Below are 19,112 nucleotides of genomic sequence, written 5' to 3' on the forward strand. Positions count from 1 at the left end.
CAAATTATTTCATTATTATTTGCTTTGAAATGATCAACTATGTTTATTTGTCTCTTTGCTTCTCTCTTGGACTCTACATGGAGGTAAAATAATGTAAATGTTTTTATTTTATTAGATTTGTTTTGCTTAAATCACCGATTCTCAACATTGGGGGAGCTAACAGCTTTTTGTGGTGGTGAGGGGGGCGGCGCCAGGCTTTACTGTGAAATCATTTTGTTGAACAGGCAGCCCAGGTGTCCACTTTTACAGCAACATGTTATTTTATTTTACTTTTTACTACTGTTCCTTAAAGTTTGCTGACATACCAGGGACTCCGTTTCTTTTTCCGCCTGACATTTGTTTTTAACGACCTTCTGAAATTCTGAGCAGAGGATCTACAGAGCTAATTATGAGAAGACCAGGGATAAGTTCACCATAACCATAGACGATCCTAGGTACCAGCTGGCCAGGGAGAACAGGAAGATGAGCCAGGTAACCGTCCCGGACGTGCCGGGCGACCGGGCGGCCTCACCCGCACGCCGCCGGTCCTCCGGGCCGCTCACACCCGGCGCATGAGGTTGTCGACAGACCTGCCGGTGGGGCTGGCCGCCGCATGGCTGTGATGGGCTCCTCTGTATCGTTGTCTGTCTTCCTATTTGTCCCTCGCAGGTTCCTGTAATCCATGCCACTCAAACAGCAGCTGCTGTGTTGAGTGAGCATGATCTATCTGCATCTGTTCCGTGAGAGAGACAGCTGGACTTCACAGATTATCTAAATCATTTACATTTCGAACCCGGCTCTAGCGAAGGTGGTCACTTCTGTCTCTCTCTCTGGGGACAGATGCCGACACTCGAGTGTCTTCCTCGGATCTCCGGAGCGTTCCTCCAGTCCCTCTCAGTGTTATTTCTGTCTCCTAGTTTGTTCTAAACTGTGGCATGCTTTGTGTGTATGTTCGTTATTGTGTGTGTGTGTGTGTGGACAGAAAATGTATAAATCCCGAGCAAAGGATCTGCTAAAGAGTGGCTGCAATGAGTTTCTCCGCCCTGACATCCTCACAGCGCTTTGCCAGTCCGTTATGGGCAGCAAGGTAAACCGTCAGAGACCAGTGAGCTGTTGTAACCTGTCCACAAACACACAGGAGCCGCGTCCGTGATGTTGAGTTATTAGACGGTTATGTGACATTTTTCATTTCAGCTTCACAAACTAGTGCTTTATGTACCCAGAGTGCACTGTGTTGTGACGTTGTTTGACTTTTTAAATTGAAATATGGTTTTGGATTCAGATGAAGTCTGCTGGTTAAGGGCTACACAAGTTGACAAAAAGATAACATTCTGTTCAGAAATGGCCTAAATAAAGTCCGAGAAGGTTCATTAATTAGTCATTTTTGACCCAAATGTATGTTTTATTCTAATAAGAGGTATGTTTTTACATGAAAATTTGAAAAGTCAAAATAATGCGATTTGATATTCTTGCCGTATCATTTGGTTTTCAAGTTTCGTGACGTTTTTTTTTAGAGATCGTTTCTCTCTTCCTGGTGTTTGTGGACATTGATTTTGTTTTTCATCCATTTAATCCTCCTAAAAGTGGTTCTAAGTCCATGTATTCCTCCTCCTTCATTTTCTAATCCCTCCATCACTTCCCTCTCATCGTCGGTGAAACTTTAACTCTAAAACACAATGTCGTTGCACAGTTGAGACCAAACACAGAATCACAAAATGAGTTAGTCACCTTCTGCACAGCTTCTACATATTTATTGTTATATTAAATTAGGTGCCGATTTTAGGTTCTTTTTCTACATTTTTTTTTTTATCGTGTACGTTTTTACTATGTAGCATTTTACCAAAGCAACATTACATCGCATCACCAGAGGTAGTCAAACTTTTCAGAAAAACCGAGCAGCTCCTTTGACACTCCTAACTCCATGAGAAAATCCAAAACAAGGGATAATTTATAATTCTGCTGTGGTTTTATGTAAAAATGCATTATTTTGTGGGTAAATTGTGAAGTAATATTAAGTTTAGCTCAGTGAGAAGAGCAACTGGTTAATGAGAAGAATGTGAGTGCTGCAACTTTCATCACCAAGCAGTGGTAACTTGTGTTTTAATCGTCATCTTTGTGTCTGTATGTGGCTCACAAAGCATGTTTTTGGTGAATATTGTGCATGCTAATACTTCACTTGGTTCTTTTTGATGGAAGTTAATATGATGTTTCTGACTTTTCTTTAATTGGAGTCAGATAACTATCCAAAAAAACTGAAAATATAACAATAGTAATTATCTAAATTGTTATTACAAGTTTAATGTAATAAACTATTTATTACAATAATAGGTAATAAACTATTACAAGTTTATTATTGGACTATTTTGGTTTAATCTAAAATGTTAAGTATCTGTAAGACATGTTTTTAATTCTCTTTGGCTTTAAGGATATTTCAAATCATTTTGTTTTGTATAGTTTCTCGTTGCGTTCACAAGTTAAAAGCAAAAACAATGCCAGATTTGAATGTAAAACATTTAATACGCCGCCTTTTTACGAGCTAAACTAACTTTACCCGTCCTTTTCCTCAGTGGAAGTACAGGGAGCAGTATGAACGCGCCAAAGATAAGTTCACGTCTGTTCTGGAGACTCCTGAGTACGAGACTCACAAACGCAGCAAGAAGATCACTGATGTAAGTTTTAGTGGAGTTTCCCTATCATTTAATACCATTTTTTCTTTTCTTTTTTTTCTTTTTTAAATTTCTGTTACTAAATTATTCCTCGTCTCTCCTTAGGTCATCTACAAGATGGAGTACAACAAGACCAAAGCCAAGGGATACACTTTGCCTTATGACACTCCACACCAGCAGCACATGAAGAAGGTCAAAGAGATCACCAGCAACGTAAGTTTCACTCTAGCGACACATTTCTACATACGTTTTCATCTACAAATTTGAAACATGATCTAATTCCTTGTATCTAAAAAAAGAAACACTTTATTACTATATCACAGAACTGAAGCTGGAGTAGCCTGCATAGGTTTTATTTTAACAGAGCCATAAGGAGGGTCTTAGCACTGTCAGTCGTGCTTGTGTATGCGCTGCAGCTGTGCTAATGGTGGAAAAAAAAAGTACTGTTACAGGAAACTGTTTATTCTCCATAACTGGTGGCCATGGTAACTATCTTGAGCATTCACTCTATTGTGAGAAAGGAGCTGTAGCCTAGCAGAGAGCAAGAGGGAGGGCCTGTGGGTGATTGACAGCGCTAAGTCCCACCCCCTGGCTCTGATTGGCTGCTTCTGACTGAAACACTCAATTGATTTTTTTTTTTTTTTGCTGCTCCTGTTATACTGAACAGAGGGACAGTCTAAAATAAATTTTAAGAAGTATGTAAAAAAAACTTTTTTATAAAAGTTACATACTTTAATGTAACAAATGGAAATATTATGGTTAGAATAGGGAATATTTTATTTATTATTTTATTTCAGCAGAAATACTAATTTTATAGTTTCTGTAGTTTCTATGTGAATGTGCCTACTGTCCAAAATGCTTCCAGAATAATAAGGCCGATATTAGCTGGCTAATTAGTCAGGCTATCTGCTCAGTTAGCCAGCCTTCAGTTGGCTTCTTAACAAACATGCAGCTCTCATCTTCCCATCTGCAGCTTTAAAACGCCTGTCAGTGTGTTACTCTAAGCTTCATGCAGCTGAAGGAAGCCATTCGCTCCTTTCTTCATGCTTTTTGGCATCTCATTTAAAAGATTTCAAGCCGTAGCAGCACTGCGGTGAAACATTTGGTAAAACTTCATGACGATTGGCCATAACCAGCCTATTCTTTCTTGTAACTATTCCTCTTTCAGCTGAAATACAAAGAGATGTATGAGAAGAGCAAAGCTCAGATCAACATGGACCCAGAGGCTCACGAGATCCGTGCTGCCAAGGAGGCCTACAAGAACATCAGCAACGTAAGCATCTACAAAGAGATAACAACGCTTGTTGGAAACACAAAACACCCTAGCAACAGTTAAAAGTGCTTCTCATGTTTCTGTTACTAGCTTGACTACAAGAAGAAGTATGAGGCAACTAAGAACAAGTGGATCTGGACAGCAGACAGACCAGATTTTATCAACGCTGCCAAAAACTCTCTGCAGCAGAGTGATGTGAGTCCATTGTTGTTTTATTACATGACTGTAATTTCTAAATCTTTGTGCATTTGTCAGTGTTGACCTAAATATGATTTCACCCACAGGTTGAGTACAAGTACGACAAAGAGATGATGAAGGGCTGTGTGATACCTGTCACGGACGACAAGTACACTCTCCTGTACAAGAAAAATGCAGAGATGGCCAGTGACGTAAGTGGTTCTTGTGAAAGTAATCTGTGAGTTTAACCAATGAAACGGGTCACATCAACATACCACTCACTGTCTCCAGGTGAAGTACAAAGAGAAGTACGAGAAGGCAAAGGGCCACTACGTACCTGTTCTGGATACTCCTCAGATTCTCCACGCCAAAGCCGTGCGCACGCTAGTATCAGAGGTAAGGGCCAGTAAATAAAAGGGTACTCCATTATTTGTACACTTTATGCTTGGAGTAAAGCGTATCAACACTAGATGATGTGAGTCCTCACACTTCCACACCCATTCTCAGAGCAAATACAAGCAGGAAAGCAAGAAGATCATGCAGTCCGGCTCATTCACCAAGCTGGCTGAGACTCGCGACACCGCCCACAGCAGGGAGGTCAAGAAGCTGATCAGCGAGGTACAACGTTTCTTTTACATTGTACCCAAATCAGCCAATGGTGCCCAAATGATCTCCTTGTCCTGAACTGCGTCTCTCTTGTTCTCCCAAACGTACAGAAACAATACAAACAGAAGTTTGAGAAGGAGAGAGGCAAGTCGGTGTACAACCAAATGATCGTGCCACCCGATGTTCAGCATGCCATGGACGTGGCAAAGAGTCAGAGCAACGTGAGAGTATTTCTACACAGACGTTTGTCTTTTTGAGGTGCTGCTCGGTTTTTACACTGTACTTTCTCTCTCTGTCTCTCTCTGCATCGTTTCACAGGTCGCCTACAAAAAGGATGCCAAGGCTAACCTGCACTACACTACTGTAGTGGACCGTCCTGACATCAGGAAGGCCACCCAGGCTGCTAAGCTCGTTAGTGATGTAAGCGTCAAAAACACTTAGAAAAAGGTTGATTCGATTTGAGCAGGTGAAAGTTTAGGTATTGTTCCTGGACTTGTTTGCTGTTTAAATATGTAGAAAAAATACTTAAATGTCAAAACTTCTGTTTTACCTATTCAAGAGAGTGGGGTGGAAGTGTAAATGCATCAATGTTCCCACTCCTTATCCACTGTTACATGCATAATACTACATACATTACATGTATAATCCATACATATGACAAATAAACCTGTACTTCATAGTTAGCAAATCAATATATTATCTATTTAATTTAATTACAGTGGATGAACAATCATGATATCTTCTAATTAATGAAGAAATATTATTTACAACAATGGTATTTCCTCTACTATAATGTTTCTTCTAAAATATAATGCTAATGTATTTATGCTATCATTGAAACTAGCATTAAGTATGCTAGCTTCAATGCTGAAAACTAGCATTAATAACAAAAACACCAACAATAATTGAATAATAGTAATAATAATGATATAGTAAATGCAGCAATAATCATGTTTTTGGTTAATTTAAATAATTCAAATCACGTTTTACTTTAAGCACTTTGAGATATTACTGCTCAATAATTAAAGTATTGTGAAACACAAGTCTTCTTTGATTAGCTTTTTGTGTTTGTTTTCACGAGGCTGTGACCGCTCAGCCACGCTGACCGCCGTGTCTTCAACCGTCGCACGTCGTTCCCCGATGTCGATCTGGAACCAAAACAAACCCACCGGTACATCAGCTGAGTTTGTTTCCGGTGCGCTGACTCTCGTTTCCTCCTCCGTCCGTCAGATCGGTTACCGTGAAAAGGCTCGCGAAGAGGCCAGTCGTGGAGGCTCCCTGATCCACCGGCCAGACATCGCTTTGGCGACCCACGTGTCCCAGCTGACCAGTCAGGTACGACGAGAGAAATAAATCATGTTCTCTTCCTACATCTCAGGATACAGACACACCTCACCCCTTCTGCTAACATGTTTTTTTTTTTTTTTTTTTTACCTCGTTGGTTTAGTTTTCATTCTACCTCACTGCGGTAGATGTGACGCTTTTAGCAGCACTCCTCCTCTTGGCACAACGACTGAACTAGCAGCTCTCTGATAGTGTGATAGTGCTTCCTTCATATTAAAATCCATGTTTTAATCTGTCACTGTGACTTCATAATGTATATTCATGTTTAACATGTCTAACTCCATCCTTAAACCTGACCTCACGTCTCTCTTTCTCCACTCCTCTTCTCTCTTGCTAGTCGTCCTAATCTCTTTCCTCTCATCTCTGCTCCCATAATGTCTTTGTCTCCTCATTCCACAACCTCGCTGGGCTTTGTAGGTGGAGGGCAAGGCCTCCCTCCATGGAGCAGCTTCCTATGATACCCCACTGATGCGGCACATTAAGAAAATGAGTGCGGTGACTAGTGATGTAAGGAGGCGCATGTCCTAAAACTGAAGGGATGCTGCTATCTGTCTGTCTCTTAAAGTGAATTGTATTGTATTTTTTATTTTTTATTTTGAGCTACAGCAGTCTAAAAACATTTTCTTTTTTTAATCCAGTGTATGAAACTATTTTGTGCTTTGATTTGTCTTGCTGTTTGTTTGCACCCTTCAGTTCTGTGTGCATCCCTTGTTTTCCTCAGTAGGACAAGCTGTGGCTCAATGCTAAGCCTAGAAAATGCATTAGCTGCACTGGGATTCAGACTGTATTTGTTTAATTTTATTTTTTTTAAATAGTTTCAGGTTATTCTTCCTTGTGTTTCTGATAGATCGCAGACTGAAACTGAAGCTTTTACTGCTGTATTTTTCTGAAGCTGTAGCTCAGAGAACTTTGCTGGGATTTATTCATGATTTGAACACTAGAGGGCAGCATAGCCTTGTAGACTTCAGCTCAGCTAACAGCTTTGGGGATGCTAATGATTCTTTTCTAAAATGTTTATTGTGTTCACTTGTTATTTATATTCTTAAAATATTCTTTATACTCAACTAGCTCAGTGGAACATATTAGTCAACCCTTTTTTATTTCTATCATTATTATTATTATTATTATACATAAATTGAAAACAAAACTACCACCTCTTCTGGCTATTAAATGAATCAGTTTGTTCAGATTAAAAGCATCAGAAGTAGATTTAAAAATATACTTTTTTTAACAGATCAACAATGCTTTTATGTTTAATAGCTAAGAGATAAATATCAGCTTGAACTTTTAAGATTATTGTTTTTACATGTTCAGATGTTGACTTTTCCTGTCATTTATCAGCCTTTGGTTGGGGTTAAATATGAAATGTATACATGGAATAATAAAAATATATTTTTGCATGCACATATAAGAACATTTAAAGCACCAGGTACACTTATTGTCATCCCTGGTTTAAAAAAAAAAGGTGCATGATTGATTAAGACAAATTTGTCTTTTATTCCAGGCTATTCCAAGCTGAAAAAGGTTTCAAAAGCATTTAATTTTATTATATTTATTCCTGTGTTAATTATGGTATTTTTCTGACTATAAGCCACTACTTTTTTCCCCACGCTTTGAACCATGCGGGTTGTAGCCCGGTGCGGCTTTTCTGTTTATTTTTCTTCAACCACCAGGGGGCGCTTTAGCAGGAAGTGAATCATTAGAAGTCAAAATTTGAAATCAAAGAAGAAAGTGCTAATTTTCATTTAGAACAAACACATGCTAGCAGCAGGCAGGACAGAGAAATTTCTTCAAACTTATATGATACAGCTTTTAAGTTAAGGGCTATCGATCTTTGTTTCAAAAAAATTGTAGGTGCGGCTTATAGTATGATGCACTCTATAGTCCAGAAAGTACAGTAGATGTTTTCAACAAAATTATAGATGGTACAGTTGTTGGTAACTGTAATTATTTTCCTCACGATGAGTAAATGTACACAGCTTAAAGGTTGCATTGATGAAGAGTAGATATAGATATTACGCTGCTGTGAATAAAAAGACGAACAAATGTTTTTCACCATACAGATTCAACCGGGGGTCACAATAAATGTGTACTGGTACTGTCCACAGATACCAAATGTTACACAGCATGTCCAAGGCAAGGAAAGTGTCAGGAATCTGAGTTACTAATCCTTTCGGATACACTTGCGTACCGTGCCTTTGTGTCACTTGGAGTCTGTAAATCCACTTGTTTTGTCCCAACACGGAGCTTGCGCTGACTTCCAGTATGTGTCGCCTTTCTGCCTTACCAGGTGAAGTACAAGGAGAAGTTTGACAAGGAGATGAAAGGAAAGAAACCTCAATTTGACCTGAAGGAGAGCAAGATTTACAAAACCCTGAAGGACGCCAATGACCTGGCTAGTGAGGTAGGTAATCCCAGAACCGGCTTCACGCCCGTTTCTGTGTGTGAACACTTGGAGGTGGCTGTCGAGCGGCTCCTCGAAGTTTGAAGGATTGTAACAAATATAGCAGAGCGTAGTTCTTCAAGGATCAAATCAGGTTAGGGGTGGAATGATTTGGATGAATTTTACCACCTAAACGCATGACAATGTTTAAGAATTTGCAGTCTGGATTGTATGGTCTCATTAGTTAATTGTGATATTTATCATAATGAGTGTTAAAAGGTTGCAAAATTCACCAGATGATGAAGTACCAAGTATGTTTTGTTTAAAAAAAAAAAAAGAAAAGATTATTCATGATAAAAAGAACTCTGGTTTGATTGCTTATTAATCAATCAAATAAATCACATTTTATTTGTATTTGCGTAGAAGCTGAATGCTGCTTCTGAGGAGTCTGGAAGGTTGTCCTTTAAAATGGTCAAAAGTCTTCAAAGACCGATGAACCAAACCAATGAAATCTTGACTAAACTAAAGTTAATTTAGTAAAAAAATATGTGTAACAACACCTCATCCCTGATTTCACATCAGCTGACAGAGGTTAGGCGCTCACTGCGTTAAAACTTCGTCTCTTGACGCCTCCCAGGTGAAGTACAAAGGCGACCTGAAGAAGATCCACAAACCTGTGACTGACATGGCCGAATCTCTGTCCATGCAGCACAGTCTGAGCACCAGCAAGCTCTCAAGTGACGTAAGATACCATCATCACCACCACCATCATCATCATCATCATTATCACGACTTAACCCTTTCCTGCTCCCACCCCAGCTGCCTTCTTCCCGTCCTCCCTCAGTAGTGTGTTGAAACAGTAACAGAACCAATTAGAAGCTTGTTGTAAACTGTTCATCATCGCATAGAGACTGAAACTCTAGGACCCTTCATCTAAACACTCATAATCTCACAGACCTCATCTGGTAGTGATCCTGACTTTCCTCACCTTTAACATCTAATGCTTCACTTTTACTCCTGTAGGCCAAATCAAACTTTGATTAAGGATCGCCTAACATAAAATCCAACGTCTATTGATCATTTTATCCTCTAATTTATAACTACATCTCTCCATTAATGGTTGAAGTTAGCGTTTCCTGCTGTTTATATTTACAGTGCCTTGCAAAAGTATTCCTGCCCCCTTTTCACATTTTGTCATGTTGGAATCGCAAGCGTCATGGGATTTTATGTGATAGACCAACTAAATGTAGTGATTCATTCATAAGTGGAAGGATAGTTTTCAAATATAACTGAAAATTGTGGCATGCATGTGTATTCAGCTCCCTTACCTTTGAAAAATCCTTTTTAAATTCGTCACCAGCCATGTGGGGGACATAACACGAATAAAGAAGAAGAAAAAGAAGGTGTTAAAAATACTGAGGCCACAAAAACAACTGAGGCAAGAGAGAAGATTCATCTTCCGGCAGGACAAATACAAATAAAATGGTTTAGCTCAAAGCTTGTTCATGTATTAGAATGGTCTAACCAAAGTCCAGACTTAAATCTAGCTAAGAATATGTGACAGGGTCTGAAACTGTATATCCCCTAACCCCAACCATGCATAATCTGTCCTTGTACTTCACAATTCGTGCTACTTTGCATTGGTCTATCGCACAAAACCCCAACAAACAAAAAGAGCCCTAAAGTTTTATTATGATAAAGTGTGAAAAGTTGTAGGCGTGTGAATACTCCTGCAAGGTCCGGCCTGAGCCCTTCATCTGAAATGGAGTGGGCTCTGGCCAGACACGTCTCCTTTTACTGTACTAAGCTGCCTGACTCTACTGGGAACTCCCTGTAGTACCGCTACAAGAGGAAATTTGAGGAGAGTAAGGGTCACTACCACATGATTCCTGACACACCAGAGCAACTTCATCTCAAGGAGGCCTCTGAGCTGCAGAGCAACGTAAGTGGTACAAACTGCGGGGACCAACAAACACTTTGCCTTCCTGAAAGTATCTTCAAGTTTGTATGAATTTCCACCCGACACTAGTGATGTCCTGATCAGTATTTATTTATTTTGACACCTACAAATTCTGCTCATTTAAAACTACAGATATTCCCAGTTTGATAGTGTTGCTTCTCTGTTCTTTGATCCTGGTTACTATGTTTTTACACTGAAAAGCTAAGCTGAAGTTAGCAATGCTAACACACACACACACACACAGTTTGAATATGACAGAATTGTTTACTGTTGGTCATGTGCAGACAAAACTCACAGGAAATGTTCTCTTGCTTCACAAACTTAGTCCTTTTCCCTTGAACATAGTAGAATTTAGTGACCGGTGTTTCAGCTGCTCTCTGCACTGCGCTCAGTTACAGGCAGCCATCTGGGTCACTTGAAACGGACTGAGAGGCATCTGCAACGTCACACTAACGAGGAAAACAACTATCATTGTTCCAGAAGAACCTAGATCCTTTACAGCACATGTCAAACTCAAGGCCCGGGGGCCAAATCCGGCCCACCGCAGCTTTTTATGTGGCCCTCTAGACTCTAATGTGACACACAAATAGAACCGTCAAGATAACGGCCTGCTTAAATATCACTTTATCAGTCAAATCAAACCGGTTTTTATCAATTTATTGCCTCCTGCTTCTTGCAAATTCACACAAAACCAACAAATCCCTGCACTTTTTATACATAATTCTGTGTTTTTGTTGCAGATTTTTGGATCTAAGTGACTGTTTTCTCCAACCTGCAGGTGGCGCTATTTCTTACTTCTACCAAACAGCTGTTAAGATTTTCTTGATAAGCTATAATCCATAATGATATTTCTAAATCCCAAACACTTAGACTTTTATTGGAGAAAAACAATCACAAAATCCTTTAGGGACTGAACTGTATTTAATTTTAAGAATTTATTTATATTTGAACAGTTTTGTTAGCAGATTTAGCAATACATGTTGGCCCAACACTCCAGCTTTAGAGCAATAAAGTAGCTCTAAAGCAGGTTGGCTAGAGAGACTGTGCTAACATTGTGCTAATGGGGCAGAACAACATTTAAAAAAAAAAAGATTTTACATTAGACTTCAATCTAACACTTGGGATTGGATTAGGACATCCCAACCTCATACATTGGCTTAAATGTGAAAAATATACATGCAGATCTGAATCTTAGGATGAGAGAGTCTGCAAGCTAAGTATATTTCTCATGCCAACTTTTAGATGGCAACATTTAATCAAACTTATGTTACACTGCGCTCTGTTTGGGCCGTTTCAGGTTAAATACAAGGAGAAGTACGAGAAGGAGAAGGGCAAACCCATGCTGGACTTTGAGACTCCGACTTATGTGACCGCGAAGGAGGCCCAGCACATGCAGAGCCAGGTAAAGACTCTCCTCAGCCTCCTGCTGAAAGCAGCTGCAGACGCCAGCTTCGCTTCAGCGACTCTGTCGAGTCTCAATAGATTCAAAATGTAGAGCACCTTGTTGGCACCTTCGAAGCTTTTCGGTTGGTTGGTAACCGCAAACTTACAGAAGTTGTTGGAAGTACTGAAGAACGATTTAGTCACTCTGTTTTGATTTGTAATTACCTTTTTGACACCTACAAACAATCATTCTTTCACTCATTGTGCTTTTTTTTATTGCTAGCTGAGCTCAGAATATAATTCAACTGAAAAGTGTTGACGTTTGAAATTTCTGACTTCAGTTACGATGCCAGGAAGTCAGCAGTAAAACGGATCTATGAAGCCTGAAGACGCACAGCCGGCCCTAACAATACACAATTTAAGAGGCCGCTTAGGTTTCCACTCACCTCCAGGAGTTTCCTTTGAAATGGCCACACAGTCAGATTTACAATTATACAGCTTGAATCATCCTGCAAGTTGTCAGTACTTATTCATTTCTGAACTTGAAAAGCCATGGCTAAGATCTTAAAAAAACTTATTTTAATGCTTTAATACACGCTTAGTTTATCCAAAGTGCTTTCAATGAATACATTTTGTTATAAAATGGTTGAGGAGTCAAAAAATTTAACATTTTCAGGTTGTGGTGTGACAATATTACCACACCCAGTTTTCAATCTCAGTTACTTCTGTTTTACATATTCATGTTTTCATTTACCCATTACTTCCTATATTGATGATTTTTTTTTATTGTTATTTGAAACTTGGATGTTATTTAGTGCAACACACACAGTTCACATACAGTCAATTATGTGTGAACATGGAGGATTGAGCCTACGTATCAGTTAAACGGCAGTGATTAACTATATGCAGTTGCTCCCAAGTCACTGTGTGTTTAGATTTCCGTCAGGCGTTGGACCAGAAAGGCTGAAAAATGTCCGTTTTTGGCAGCCGCTTCGCAAACGACGATGCTGTAGCTGCACTTGAGCCCTGCTCTGCCTGCATGTGTTTGTCTGAGCTCTGTCTGTCTGTCTGTCTGTGTCTTTGTGGCCAATAGAAAGACTATAAGAAGGACTATGAGGAGTTCATGAAGGGGAAGAACCTCTCAGGCTTGGAGGTCACCCCTGCCATGATTCATGTCAGACACGCCACCAAAATAGCCAGCGAGGTAACAGAAGGATGGTTGATCCCGTTAATTTGCCCCCTTCTTCTTCCTCATCATACTAAGACTGTTCCACAACCGAAGTCCCTCTCTACCTTCACACCTTTTATCCTCTGACTTTTCCTTTTCAGGGGTTTTTATGTATTTATTTTTAGATGCTTGCTCGTTTGACCCAACAGCACCCTCCAACCCCGCTGCATGCTGTGCAGAGAAATTAGTGCTGCATCCACTGACGTCTAAAGCTCCTCGTTTCGCCGTCGGTCTTTATGTATGAGTGCATGTGACGGTTTTATTGGAGAAGTGATGTTTTCTGTGAAATGCTGGTTTCAAACTGTGTTACGTGTTTTATTAGGGCTGGGCGATATGGCTTCAAAATAAAATATCATATATATTTTTTTTATACAAGATCTCATTTTAATTTATGTTTATTTGTCTCACGCTTTTTTGAAACAATATTTTTCAATCTTTTATTTCAATCATCATTTCTGTGAGTTGGCCGAGCGTTGGGGCCAGGCTATGAGATTTTTTTTTTGTTTAATTGCAATAATGTAGTTATAATATTAACAGAATAAAGATTTTACTAGAAGAATGTCTTAAAATTGAGGGGGAAAAAATCTTGGGATATTTTTTGTGTTGGAGTTCTCACATTACGACTTTATTCCTGTGTTCATACAACCATATTCTTTTCATGTTATGGCTTTATTGTTGTAATAAAAAACATGAAGGACGTCTTATCCTGACTGCTACATTTGGTCATGGAGTTGACTTGAATTCAAAGTCCAAATACATAAAAGCTGTAAATAAGACTTTAAACTTTTTTTTTTTTACATTGGCGAAACAAAAAAAAAATGAAATCCAAGTATTTCCAGAAATTAAACCTTCAAAATTGAATTGTTTAAATGAATGCATCGCCCAGCCCTCTGTTTTATCCTGTAAAATATGTTTCATCTTGTCTATTTCCAGGATTCTTGCCAAAGTCAACAACATCTCCACTGAAAGTGTTTCTAGCTGTAATAATATTAAAGCAAATGTTTTTTGTTGTTGTTTTTAAGTTGTTGTTGTTGAGATTTTGGTGACTTTGAGCCCTGACTGTCCATATGCCTCGGCCTTGCCTGCTTGTGTGGCCGTCTCTGCAGTCTCTCTTGTCTTTCTTCCATGGTGTAGAAAGAGTACAGGAAGGATCTAGAGGAGGGAGTGAAGGGTAAAGGGCTAACTGTACTGGAGGAAACTCCGGAGCTTTTGAGGGCAAAGAATGCCACTCAGATCCTGTGTGAGGTACGGCTGACCGAGAGCTGATGGCGGTGGCGACACGCTCTCCTCTGACTTCCCATAACACTCCTCCCCCCCCTCCCGCTCTCACCTACGCTCGCATCGCCTCACTTCCTGCTTTTTGACAAGACTAACGTTCCATCGCGCTTTAGTTTGAAATAATTTTCCTCACATCTTGTTTTCCCCCCCGTGTATCTTTACATGTTTTTTTTTATGTCACTTTGTGTGATTAAAAACTTGAATGTGCTAAAAATGTGTAACTTTCTTTAAAAAATAAACATGTAAAGTGTTGCATTTTAGTGTAGTTGGGCTCAAATTTTTAGAAATTCCTTTGGTCATATTTGAACAGAGAAATAATTATGTTTTAACATCCTCTTGACTATCCTAACTCTTTCTTCTTCAAGCAGTTTTATTGGAGCGCCACACCTTCCTCCATCCCTAAATCCTGTCGCTAATTCCTGCTAACCTCCTCTGTTCCCCGTCCCCCTAGGGGTTTTGCAGCCTTCCTCAGTATGACAAAGTAATCAGTTTTTATATATCTGTTTGGTGAATAACAAAGCTGCTGTCTGTATTTGCAGAGGGAGTACAAGAAAGCACTGGAGCAGGAGATCAAGGGCAAAGGAATGTTGGCTTTGGCTACCGACACGCCGGACTTTATGCGAGCCAGGAACGCCACCGAAATCCTCAGCCAGGTCTGTTCTGAGCAACATCTGCTGAATGTGTCAGGGTGTCTTCAAAAATATCAATACCTTTGACAAATGTGTCACATTACAGCCACACAATTCAGTATATTTGACTGAAAGTTTATCTTAAAATAAATAACACAAATTAATGTGTAACATTACAGGTTAGAGTTACTGTGACAAAATCTGTAATAGCTCAACAGACACCCATGCTTTTGTAAAACACTTGATCTAAGACATGCATGCTGAAATCTGCAGACCAAGTACAAGCAGATCGCCGAGATGGACCGAGCCAGCTACACCACCGTCATCGACACGCCGGACATCATCCACGCTCAGCAGATGAGGAACATCGTCAGCCAGGTACGCTGCCGCCGAAAACGGACCTGCGAGTCCGTTTCGACCCCCCCCCTCCCGTCATGCCTTTCAATCTGCTCGTGTTGTCGAAACAGAAAAAATACAAAGAGGAAGCCGAGAAGACGATGTCTCACTACGTGCCAGTCCTGGACACTCCAGAGATGCAGAGAGTCCGTGAGAACCAGAGGAACTTCAGCACCGTAAGTTAGAAAAGACGCCCTCCGTCCGCTCTTCACAACAGTAACTTTTATATCCGGTGACGCCGCCTCGGGTTTGTAAAGAGATGTGAAAATATTTTAGATCCTTTTGTTTCTCTAAGCCCTCTTTCGTGTTGTTCACTTTGTTAATCAGTGCGATAGAAACAGTTATTTCCTACTGTTGGCTGCTGTGAAACGTTTTAACCACGCCGTTTTCCCTTCTTCTTATAGCTTCAATACCAGGTTGACCTAAAAAACACAAAGGGCAAAGTGTCTACTGTTAAGGACACTCCAGACATGCTCCGTGTTAAAGAAAATACAAAGAATTTCAGCTTGGTATTTATTCCATGACAGTTTTTTTTTTTTACCGTTTTTGATAACCTACTTTTACATCTTTAATCTTTTTTGGGTTTGTCTTTTCTCATTTTAACAAACTCTGACCTGATGCTCCCATCTCTTTTGAACGAGTAATTTAGTGATTCTTTGTTAAATTACAGCAACTAAAACTCTCCTGTAGACTAACGTTTAGAGCTGCTAGTGCAGAGCTTGTGTGTTTCCAGCTGGGATCTTTGTGTTTTGTTGTGTGCTTTGAATTTGTTTTTCTGGTTTTTTGTGTCGTTGGCGTGTATGTTGTCAATGTTTTGTTTTTGCTTAAATCAGAGATAATTTAGAGTCAGATGGAAGATCAGGCTAACTTCTGGTTCATGCTTCTCGTCCCACATCCACACAAAGATTCATTACAAAGAAGACGTGGGCGGAGGGACGGCTCTGCCTGAAACCCCTGAGATGGAGCGAGTAAAACGTAACCAGCGCAACATTAGCACGGTACTCCAGCGAGTGACCCGCCCCTCCTCCATCGTCTCGGTTCTCCATCCATGCTCCCTCATTGTCGAGCAGCTGGGAATAAAACTTGAACTGACTTCATATTTAATATCTCCCCATGAACATTTCCAGTTCAGCTTTTCATATGAAGCTAATCTTTTCTACTGGTTCTCTTTGTAGATTTATTTGTTTTGTGCTAATCAGAAGATGAAGCTAATGAGCTAATCTGGCGAAAAATCTAGCGTAGCGGCTTTCTTCCACAGTACACTACATGGCCATAGGTTTGGATAGACTGATATCCACCCTTTTTTCTTCTAGTTGTGCCAACCGATAATTTTTACTTTCATGGTTTTGGCCATTCTGTGGAAAGTTCCTGTAATCACTGAGGAACTGGACAAATTGCTTCAGTCGGGCTCCTCATTTACTCCCTCAAGGATCTGCAGCACCAGCCACATTTACTGGTAACCCTGGTTACAAAATAAAAAAACAAAGTATTTAAGTGTTTATTTTATTGCTGCAGTACTATCTCTCAACAAAAAAATTTAAAAAATCTAACTTTCATTTACAGTTTATTTATAGTGTGTGAAAAATATATTCAGAAAATGTTTGTTTTTACCTAAACTGAGGCACATTTAGAAATATCTTTAACATAAATGTAACTGAAGCATATTTTGATTATACAGTTTTTAATGTAAGTTGATCAAGTTGGGGTATAAATCCATAAACATACAGCTCTGGAATAAAATAAGAGAGCACTTAAAATGATCAGTTTCTCTGATTTTACTCTTTATAGTTAAATGTTTGAGTAAAATTAATTTTGTTCTTTTATTCTGTGAACTACTGACATGTCTCTGAAATTCCAAGCAAAAATTTAGTATTTATTTGCATAAAATGAGAAATGGTGAAAATAACAAAAAGATGCAGCGCTTTAAGACCTCAAATAATGCAAAGAAAACAAGTTCATATTCATTTAGAAAAAACAATGTTTTAACTCAGGAAGAGTTAAAAAATCAATAACCAGGAGGTTTTCAATGAGGTTCAGTGCAGTGGGATCTTTATTTGTTCCAGAGAAAACTGGAACAAAACAAGGCCAACTGAGAAAACACCAAATAGACCCGTTTGTTTGGGTTTTTTTTGTTTTTTTACCAGAAGTGCTGATAAATGTGGCTGTCACTATCTGCAGACTTTGTAGCAGTGACTCAACTATAACATAATTTGTACCCATGAATTAACATTTTCATCACCTGCAGGAACTTTGGTGGCGTTCCTACTAAATACATTAACGTCAGGCGGAAAGTCAGTCATTTAACCGCTTTTATTGTGTTTGAACAAGAATGAACGTGGATGGACGAAAGATGCTGTCTCACATTGTACCTTTGTGACATTTGCAATGGGCAGATACAGTACAAGGAGTCTGTGGGTCAGGGCATGACCATACCAGACCTGCCCGAGGTGAAGCGGGTCCGAGAAACCCAGAAGAATATCAGTCTGGTAGAGGAAAACCACTGCAGTGACCCTCCTCCTGATTGTCATCCCTCACACACACACACACAAAAAATAATTTTTGCTTTCTAGAGTTGATTTTTCCTCCTCCATCCTAACTATTTTCCATAAATCATTCCTTCTTTTCCTACCAGAAACAATTCCAAACTTACTTTAAAAAAAAACAAAAAAAAACAAAACAAAAAAAAACATTTTTTCCCCCCCATTTATTTTCCCGTCTGGTTTTTTTGCTGTTCTTCCTCTCCTCCCGATCCGAACACTAACCTCCCGCCGGGTTGCGTCGCCGCCATGTGTGACTGTTCCTGTGCTGTGTCGTTCAAAGCATCGTTACAAAGAAGGAGTGGGACAGGGCACGTCCGTGCCGGAGACGCCGGAGATGGAGCGAGTCAAACGCAATCAGCAGAACATTAGCACGGTACCTTACAGAACCCGACCCGCTAGATTCCCTTCATCCGTCTGCCCACCTGCCTCACTCTTCACCCCCCTCTTCCCCTGAACACCTCGCCAGTAACAACTCTCCTCCTGAACATCCTAGATGTTGAGAACTGACTCATCAAACCCTCTGATACCCACAAGTTCACATACACTAATCCTGGATGCCGACGTCATGCGAGTGCCGCAGTTTAAATCCTGCATTTGAGTCGTGGGATGATTGTCCAACCTACATCTTAAGTGATTGTTTCATTAAAAACCGATAAATTCCTCAGTTTGACCTTAAGTCAACAGCTAGACACTTCAAACTTGGACACAAGAGTGTTTCCAAGACGACAAAGACCCCAAAACTCGCATCGAAGCTGCTTTGAAACGGATAAATGAGGCTAAAATTCCCTTACGCTTAAAAGCGAGGGCTGTGCTAGGATGCTAGCCAGTTTAGCATGAAATCTGATGTTTCTAATTCGCTTAGTGGTCAAATATCCAATTAAAATAATTTCAGAAACTTACTTAAAAATATTTAGTCAGATATCAGAAGTGGATAAAGTAACCAAAAATTGTATTCAAGTGAAAGTAAAAAGTAGCCGTCCAAGACTCTCTAGTGAGAGTCTGGTTAAATTTAATACTTAAAAATGATGCCATCAGTCAGGTGAAAATGTATGGAAATTATATCCAGAATCTGTAGGGCTGTATAAATAAATCGATTCGGCAATATATATCGATATTTTCCACCCTCGGAAAGTATCGATTTTTCATCCGCGAGTATCGATCCGTTAAACCATAGGGGTCCATAGCCTGACAGCTCTTTTTAACGTCTAGTTTGTTACGGTGTAGCAGGAAGACTCCGCCTCCCTCAGTCTAACTTCCAACTCGAGCTTAA

At 39.7% G+C, this 19,112-nt stretch overlaps 1 protein-coding gene across 15 annotated transcripts in view; it reads left to right on the top strand.

Moving 5' to 3' along the window:
* The first annotated feature begins 254 nt into the window (after positions 1-254).
* The window catches only part of LOC106951376 (nebulin-like), a 29,775-nt gene continuing 10,917 nt past the window's right edge, over positions 255-19,112 (top strand). Inside the window, exons 1-25 of one of the 15 annotated variants that reach the window (XM_015038865.1) lie at positions 255-471; positions 2,547-2,648; positions 2,751-2,858; positions 3,814-3,918; positions 4,009-4,113; positions 4,203-4,307; positions 4,387-4,491; positions 4,603-4,713; positions 4,812-4,922; positions 5,020-5,121; positions 5,932-6,036; positions 6,463-6,552; positions 8,336-8,449; positions 9,066-9,170; positions 10,266-10,370; positions 11,686-11,790; positions 12,865-12,975; positions 14,134-14,244; positions 14,817-14,930; positions 15,180-15,284; positions 15,374-15,478; positions 15,707-15,811; positions 16,208-16,300; positions 17,696-17,788; positions 18,123-18,215. In XM_015038865.1, the coding sequence (XP_014894351.1) occupies positions 463-471; positions 2,547-2,648; positions 2,751-2,858; positions 3,814-3,918; positions 4,009-4,113; positions 4,203-4,307; positions 4,387-4,491; positions 4,603-4,713; positions 4,812-4,922; positions 5,020-5,121; positions 5,932-6,036; positions 6,463-6,552; positions 8,336-8,449; positions 9,066-9,170; positions 10,266-10,370; positions 11,686-11,790; positions 12,865-12,975; positions 14,134-14,244; positions 14,817-14,930; positions 15,180-15,284; positions 15,374-15,478; positions 15,707-15,811; positions 16,208-16,300; positions 17,696-17,788; positions 18,123-18,215 (2,517 nt within the window). In that variant the 5' untranslated portion in view covers positions 255-462. Of the gene's footprint in view, positions 472-592; positions 1,067-2,546; positions 2,649-2,750; positions 2,859-3,813; positions 3,919-4,008; positions 4,114-4,202; positions 4,308-4,386; positions 4,492-4,602; positions 4,714-4,811; positions 4,923-5,019; positions 5,122-5,931; positions 6,037-6,462; positions 6,553-8,335; positions 8,450-9,065; positions 9,171-10,265; positions 10,371-11,685; positions 11,791-12,864; positions 12,976-14,133; positions 14,245-14,816; positions 14,931-15,179; positions 15,285-15,373; positions 15,479-15,706; positions 15,812-16,207; positions 16,301-17,695; positions 17,789-18,122; positions 18,216-19,112 lie in introns of those variants that run through there. The other 14 variants (XM_015038873.1, XM_015038863.1, XM_015038864.1 and 11 more) reach the window with 14 other exon arrangements.

The sequence above is a fragment of the Poecilia latipinna genome, unplaced genomic scaffold (genome assembly GCF_001443285.1).
Source record: "Poecilia latipinna isolate Pla-1442-1.1 unplaced genomic scaffold, P_latipinna-1.0 Scaffold456, whole genome shotgun sequence".
Classification (NCBI taxonomy): Eukaryota; Metazoa; Chordata; class Actinopteri; order Cyprinodontiformes; family Poeciliidae; genus Poecilia; species Poecilia latipinna.